Here is an 8,372-nt window from a genome sequence, read left to right on the forward strand (position 1 = left end):
GTCAGGGTGTAACACATACCTTAACCCGGAGCAATAACTACAAGATGGTATTCAATTTAAAAACCCATGTAACTGGTCATAACTATTTGTCTCTGTTCAGGCACGATGAAGATTCCTACCAGAAGTTCATTCCTTTTATTGGGGTACGTATATAGTAAGCCAGGTCTCTCTGTAGACTCTTCCATAGATCTACCGTTGAAAATCTGTATGTAGTCCATCCTTCTACCTCATCCCCATACTGTAATTATTTATTTTGCTCCTTTTGCACCACAGTATCTCTACTTGCACATCCATCTTTTGCACATCTACCATTCCAGTGTTTAATTGCCATATTGTAATTACTTCGCCACCATGGCCTATTTATTGCCTTAACTCCCTTATTTGACCTAATTTGCACACACTGTATATATATATTTTTTTTTCTACTGTATTATTGACTGTATGTTTTGTTCATTCCATGTGTAACTCTGTGTTGTTGTATGTGTCGAACTGCTATGCTTTCTTGGCCTGGTCGCAGTTGTAAATGAGAACTTGTTCTCAACTAGCCTACCTGGTTAAATAAAGGTGAAATAAATCAAATAAAAATGGACATCTAGTTTGGATAGTAACTCTTCAGCTGATTTAGGGTGTTTGGAATATGAGGTTTTTGTCCTGATGTTGTAGTAACAGGATGTTGTCATGTGTTCCAGTTGGTCAAGGTTGGTCTGATTGAGCCAGACACTTCCTCTACAGGTAGGTTGGTTTAAAAACCAATGAAGAAGTACACTCTCTTACTGCTATATTTCCATCATCCAGGACTATTTACTTGATAATATTACAAACAATGACATTAATCTCACCTCCATCCCTTGCCCCTGCGGTCGCCTAGGAGACACAGAAGAGGGCGTGGCAGGGAGCTTGGCTGTTCCCTCTACGTCCCCTCCCTCCCACGGCTCTCCCACCGGGCTGATCAAAGAGGCGGCCACTCCCCCCTCCTCTCCGTCTATGAGCAGTGTTCTCGCAGTACAGGGGTAAGTCTGCACCCAACCCCCCCTAGCTTGGGGTATGGTCTTTTGTGCTGTTATTTCTTATTATAAGGTGCTGGGCAATTCCAGTTGTCAGGAGCTGCTACGTTTCCTCTCTTTCTGAGTAATCATGAGTGGATCAATTAAGTACCCGAGAGTGTCTGCATACCTTTTCATGTCTACATCAGTCCCTGAATGGAACGAGAACCAATAAACAGACGCACTGTGGCCCCCCCTTGATCTGACAGAGTTGCCTGCCGCTGTTTGAGTGAAAGAAAGGAAAGGGGAAGAGGGAGGGAGGAAGGGAGTGAGGGGGGGAATATTACCAGCAACACTGCTTCTCCTCAGGTCAGCCATCTCGGGTTCATTATGTCCCCTTCATGTCTGCCCTGGTGAAACTCTAGAGCAGTGATCCTCTCTGACCGTCTAAAAATAACCACAGATGCATCAGCAGCTTCTAGCGTTATAGCCCATCATTGTTTTGGGGTTTGGTGCTGTAACAGACTCTCTTGTCCTCTCTATAGCCAAACTCAGGGTCAGGGTTGATACAGCGCATGAAATGCCGGCCCCTGAATCTATAACCCTCTCTGTCGATGAATACCTCCTCCCTACACCTCACAAATGAACACAGCTTTTTATACTTTTTAGCACAGAACCTCCATAACTTTCTCTTTCCTGTATTGTATCCTAACCTGTCCTCGTGACCCTCCTCTTCCTGTCCCAGGAGCCCCAGTATGTCCCAAGGTGTGGACGCCATTGGGTTGCAGGTGGACTACTGGCTGGCGTCGCTGGCGGAGAAACGCCGAGAGGGCGAACGGCGCGACACAGGCTGTAAGAACACTCTGAAGAGTGCCTTCAGATCCCTGCAGGTCAGCAGGCTACCAGGAGGGGGCAGCAGTGAGACACAGGCCCAGGTCAGCACCATGGCCATGACCGTGGTCACCAAGGAGAAGAACAAGAAGGGTAAAGAGTTTTAGAATAACACTTTTCTATGGCACAATCAAAGTAATTCAGTGTTTAAAAAAAACAAACAGTTTTTAATGCTGAATGGTCAGTGGAATAGATGCATTCCATCTAGTTGGGGTGTTCTTCAGTCATTCTTCCTACAGTATGTGACTGTTATAGTCTTCCTGGTTGTATAGTTATAGAAATCTTATTGCATTTATAATGAAGGTTGACTTTCTCTGTGTCTGTAGTTCCCACCATATTCCTGGGTAAGAAGCCGAAGGAGAAGGATGTCGACTCTAAGAGCCAGGTCATTGAGGGTATCAGCAGACTCATCTGTTCTGCCAAGCAGCATCAAACCATCCTGAAAGGTACAGGAACATGAGACGAGGAGGGAGGGAGGGCGGGCGGGGAAGAGGTATGACCAGTGAAATTGGAGAGAAGGCTCTGAGAAGAGGGAGGGAGGGGGAGAGAGAGGTGAAATTATAGTGCTTCTCTAGAGGCACAATCTTTAGAAAGAGTCGACCCATCAGTAAAGATGAGGTGTAAGAGAAGGCAGGGGAAGGGGAAATTATTTATTGGGGATGTTCGAGGAAAGAGAAAATGAAGGAAGGGTTGTGTTAACGGACCTCTAAGACTGTGCCCGAAATAGCACCCTATTCCTAACACTGGGCCAATAGGGCTCTGGTCAAAAATGGTGCACTACTGTATATAGGGAATAGTGAGCCATTTGAAACGCAGCCTAAAGGTGCCCGCATACTAGGTTCAAACGTCTGTGCCCCTTAAGACCTTTGCTTGAAAAACTAGATAAAAACTGCAATTTTACTGTTTGTCCCTCTTGAGATGCCGTATCAACATTGTAGCCTGTATGCACTTCCTCAAAGTAGTCAGAATTATTCAAAGATAAATCAAGAAATCTGTAATTCATTTGGACATTTTTGCTGAGGGAAGTCTTTTGTCTCGCAATTTTACATCTAACTAAGATGTTTGGTGCAGTATTTCTCAAGTGAAAAAATATGCATGAAAACTCGTTGTCTCTCGTTGAATGACAACAAACACTTAATTGAAGAATCCTGTCCATAGTTCCCACTCCTACTAGGAGTAGTACTGTTGACCAATCACAGACGAAGGGGCGTAGACTTGTGCTACCGAACTACAACTTGCCTCAAGAAAAAAATGTAATATCTAAAAATGTTCTCAAATGCGCAAACCGTTTCTACTGGGAAGCGTGCAACAGGCTTAAGTGTTCCCTGTCTGAACAATAGTCATACTTAACCAGTATTTGTGTGTCTCCTGTGTGTGTGTCTCAGTGTCCATAGACGGAGTGGAGTGGAATGACGTCAAGTTCTTCCAGCTTGCTGCCCAGTGGCCCACCCATGTCAAGTATCTCCCTGTTGGACTGTTTGGTTACAACAAACCCCCCTCCTAGGGTCCACCCTGTACCCCTCGCCCAATCCCGTCCCACCTACGCACACAGACCCCCGCCTCTCGGAACGCCGTGGCGACTAATATCGGTCAATTACGATGAAGGGTTGAGGGGCCGAATGTATTTGCTATGTTTTGTCTTATTTCTCTATAGTAGGGAGGGAGAGATGGGTCGGATATGGGGTGCAACGCTACTAGTCACTTTAATGAATTGAAATGCCCCTCTCGCTGTCTAGCGTGTGTGTATGAGGGGCCCACAGCACAAGATAACGGGCTGCCGTTCAACTAATCCTAACGATGAGATGCACCCGCATGAATAACTCCCATGACGTGCCCTGACCCTTGACCCCTGACATCTGACCCTTTAACCCTTAACCTTTAAAACCCTGACCAGGTAGTTCTCTTATCACCTTGAACCTGCCCGGTGTCATCAAAGGCCAACCTGCATGCTGTACTACTACACCACCACGTGCCAGGACATGTTATAACAGTAATGCCACGGTTATTATGGGGTATGGAGGGGAACTTGGGATCCAAACATACTGTACATGTGCATGAAATGGAATGAACAACAGACGACACCTACAGTAGCAATGTTTTTTCTGCTGCCTAATTACATGAAAATGCTTTTTTTCTCTCACCAATGATGTACAGTAAGTTGACATGTTATGCATATGAAGAGCAGAAAATATAAGAGAAGGCTCTAGTTTTTTTTGTAACGACATTTGAACCCCCTGTGTACAGCGAGGGCGCCGACTTAAGAGCTCACTGTTTGCCCCAACTTTACTGAGAAGAGGCAACATTTCTGCTGTCTGTAAGGCTTGTCCCTTTATCAACCTCAGTTGTTGTTGTCAGCGTTGCTCTCTTGATCCACCCTCCACTGTATAGTCCTCCTTCCGCTTGTGGACGTACAGTATATCACCTGTGTGGGGCTGTTGCATGCTGGGATTTGTAGGCTGAGGCTCGTGCTGAGGTTAAATTGGGGGACAGGAGCAGTGACCGTCATCTTCATTTTTTGCGATGCACTTCTAGTAACTATAGTAGCTAGGTATCTTACTCCAAAGCACAATGTCGCACGCTACTAGTGACTTTTTATCCCTGTCTTTACCTGTCAAGGATTGCAAAATTCCGGTAACTTTCCCAAAATTACCAAGTTTTCCAGAAATCCTAGTTGGAAGGTTTCTGGAATTAGGAGGGAATAAGTAGTAAATCCGGAATCTCCCGACCTGGATTTCTGAAAAACATGCATTTTCCAGCCCTGCCTGTGATAGACGGGCAGCGTTCACGCCACTGAAATGGTGGTGTGTTGTGTCTAGGGTGTTGTGAGGTGGCCAGTGTCCAGTGACAGGTGTGTTGTTATGTAATGTGGTAAAACAATATTGAAATATCTATGAAACCAATTTTATAAGTAACCCACGCGACACAGTATGATTGTTTTGTGTGTGTGACCACGTGTTTGTGTCGAGATGTGGTCAATATCGCTTTATGAGTTCTGTAGGCTGCGGTATCAGCGGCCAGACGTTTGCCTTGTAGACTGACACAAAGATAGGTGACACCAAATTACCTTTTTTAAGAGCTACTAACGGCTCTGGTGCTTTTTAAGAAGAAACTGCAGACAAATAATTTGTATCCAAAGAATTTGACTTAAATAATTGGTTTTCAATTTAGTAGCAAAGTCTATGGTCGAATAATGTACCTGCAAAGTACATTCAAATTAGTATATTTTGAATGAAATGGCAATGTATTGTAAGCAAAACACTAGTTCTCTTGCTGTCTAAAATGAAAGCTAACGAGTGTTGAGTAGCTTAGCCTTGTGTCACCTACAAAGTAACCTTCCCCATCTGTGCGGAGTGAAGAATTGTGACAAATATCAAGTATTACAATGCCAATGTCTCAATTTTTGCTGTTATTATTATGATTTCCGGGGTAACTTAGAGGTAGGTTTTTCAGCTTAGGTGTAACAGTGTTAAAAATTGTGACGTCAACACCTTGTGTAACTCAAATCTGGCCCTGTTCTCTTTTGGGGGGGGGGGGGCTCGTACAAAGGAAGGTTTTTGCACCAAGGGCTTCAAACTGATTGAGAGCATAAGTACACAGCTATGCATGTTCCACAAATCAGTCTGAATGATAGAATGTACAGATCTCAAACAACAAGGATGTATTTCCAAAAATCATTAGAGGTATCATCTGAACTTAATTTGAATGTGCAGATAATATTCATTGTTAGTTTCTATTATCTCTTCTCAGTCTTGTCGACAAAAGCTTTATCATTTAGTAAACATACATTTTGGAGGTTTTAACACCATTTTACCAGTCCAGAATAGGGTTGCAAAGGGAGGATATATTACTGGAAACTTTCTAAGTTTGCCAGTAAAGTACCACCATTTTTGTAACTTTCAAGGATTTGATGTAATTTATCACATCTATTGACCATTTTGGGTACTTCAGATTATCACAGATGTCTTTCATTATCTGTGGCCTAATCACCTATATAAAATATAATATAATCAAATAAGATTTTAAAATTTAAAACAATGCAATGACAAAGCTGTAAAAACGTTCCTAAGTATTAATAATCAACTTAGTGAATACCATTGGTGATTAATATGAGGGTTTCAGCATGACATGTCAACCATAACATTTTTTACACACTTATTTATTTTATTATGACAATATGCCTTTGTTGTAAATGTGATGGCAGTTGTGAAAAAAGTCAATAGTTGGAAGAGTTGCAGAGTTAATTAAGAATAATGCCATTTTTGATTAGATGCTTTTAAACATTAATTTGGCTATTTTGTCTTGATCAGAGGGTGTATCCACTAGGAACTAATGGATATTATGGACACAGATATGACAAATTAATACTATACATGATTTTTTATTTTTTTTACATTTACTCAAGTTTAAATGACCAAAGTTACCATCGAATGCTATAGATTCCGGCAACTTTTGTAAATTACTGGTAGCTTTACCCTAGTCCATAACCACCTGTTATTTCACTAGAACATTTTTGTTTTATTATAGAAAACACACCATAATAATCTCTCTCAACTCCATAGTCAGTTGACCTTGTGACCTCTGTGAGCTTGAATACTTTGTGCAACTTCCCTGTGAGTATCAAAGAAAGATATGGCAAAGGCAGTGGTCCTCTTGAAAGCAGACCATTTAAACCCTGCTTCTCATAGCAAGTGTCACTGCCCACCAGTCAAGGGCTAGACCCAGACCAATGCCTTCATGTGGACTTGGACTCTTAATGCATATTTTAACTGAGACTGTATCCTACTGTATGAATGTTATGTACAACAGGGTTTTCTCTTTGGGAGAGACGTTATTGCTTGAGGATAGTGAACCCTACCTGTAGCTACGCTACTCTCTAACCACAGATCTAGGGTCAGATTACAATTACCCCCCCTCCTAGTTCTAACCATAACCATCAGGGGGATTAAAAGATATCTGACCCTGTGTCAGTGGTTAGGGGAGACTTCTACCGTCTCTGAGCAGAACAAAGGGGTCCAATTTCTCTATGCCTTGCAGCGTGTTATTAGCGTAATAAGGAGTGTAAGATAGAATCATATATTTTAACTCCCGTCTCTTCATAGGGGGGGATCATAAGCATTCACTGAATGGGACAAAGAAATCACTGCCAAGATGTCAAATGTTACATGGATATAACACCAAGTTGAAGCGGGGGTGATGTAGATATAGGTGTTAAATGTTTTTGGTGATAAAACTTTGTTCCAAAGTTATCATTTTAATGTTGGAAACATTATTTTTTTCCACTATACATTCCAATGTTTACTCCTCTCTCCTCTCCCCCTGTTTCCAGTTCAGTCCCTTCTTTCACCTGTTGTACCATTAACATGTTTGTTTTTTCCTACCTTCTCTAGGCCTATTTGTCCTGTGTGGCTGTCTCTCGAACTTGTACCTGTGTCTCTACCTGTATTGACCTGTAGTTACTCTTATGTCCATGACTAACGTATAGGGACAGCGGTTTTTGCTGACCATGTGACCCGACCAGGAACAATCCTGGGCCTTAGTTATAGTCTTTTGAGTACAGGGCTCAGACTGTCTCCCGAAACGGGTCATATGGTCCTGAAACACTTCTGTCCTGGAGGGGAAGAACAATATGATCTATTAATATGAATAAATCAATTTAGCGGATCAATACTGTCCGTCCTCTCTGCTATCATCACAATGTGTTTCAGAACAAATGGAGTGAGAGATCTAGAACAAACCGTAAGCTATCTAGAGTCTCTGGTAGGATTCCACAAGCTTTGCTTCTCTAATAAAGCCCATTTTGAAAGGATCCCTGCTTGTAACATAGCACTCTATCACAGAAGAGAATCTGTTTTTGCATAACACTGCTTAGACTACACTTATGCTTGGTTGTAGTTTGAGGGGAGGATTCTAACGCTTGTGCATTTGGAGAGTAATTTTGCACATGCCATTGTTTCTTCAGCAGCTTTTTTGCCTTTTGTCTATAAACAGTAATAATGCTTGTACATATCACAACAGTACTTCTGTATTGTATCTTAGTCCTTGTTTTTTTTATTTGAAATGTTTTGTAGTACTTTTTCATGATTATGTTGTCAATTAAACTGATGTGGGATGGAAAAGTGGAACTGTTTGTTTTTATTTTGTAAATACTCCTGAGTTGTGTGTGCGTTCTGGTGCTTTTTCAGTTATTCATTTGAATGGAATCTAGGAATTAATGTAGTTTATTAAAGTTCAAATTAAGTTTATTTAGGCTTCTCTAGACGAGTTATTATAATACACAGGTCTACATTAGAATGAAGGGAAAAAAAGTACTGTAAATGCTATGGTGATTAGCCACAGGAAATATCCACAAGCCTACAAATAAATGTTAATTGCGCATCACCCTTTATTTTGATCTCTCCCATAGGGGGTAGCGATGAAGTCGTATCGCCCGGACTGGGCTTGTGGATTGGAGGATTGTGGGAGAATTCGAACAGCAGCCATTTTCGGGTCGCGACTGTC

At 42.0% G+C, this 8,372-nt stretch overlaps 1 protein-coding gene across 1 annotated transcript in view; it reads left to right on the forward strand.

Moving 5' to 3' along the window:
• LOC139378872 (phosphofurin acidic cluster sorting protein 1-like) overlaps positions 1-7,996 on the forward strand; it is a 54,638-nt gene extending 46,642 nt beyond the window's left edge. The window contains exons 19-24 of the mRNA XM_071121441.1: positions 101-143; positions 690-732; positions 869-1,010; positions 1,729-1,967; positions 2,201-2,320; positions 3,260-7,996. Of these exons, the coding sequence (XP_070977542.1) occupies positions 101-143; positions 690-732; positions 869-1,010; positions 1,729-1,967; positions 2,201-2,320; positions 3,260-3,378 (706 nt within the window). The 3' untranslated portion in view covers positions 3,379-7,996. The remainder of the gene's footprint in view (positions 1-100; positions 144-689; positions 733-868; positions 1,011-1,728; positions 1,968-2,200; positions 2,321-3,259) is intronic.
• Positions 7,997-8,372: the final 376 nt, after the last annotated feature.

The sequence above is a fragment of the Oncorhynchus clarkii genome, chromosome 21 (genome assembly GCF_045791955.1).
Source record: "Oncorhynchus clarkii lewisi isolate Uvic-CL-2024 chromosome 21, UVic_Ocla_1.0, whole genome shotgun sequence".
Taxonomy (NCBI): Eukaryota; Metazoa; Chordata; class Actinopteri; order Salmoniformes; family Salmonidae; genus Oncorhynchus; species Oncorhynchus clarkii.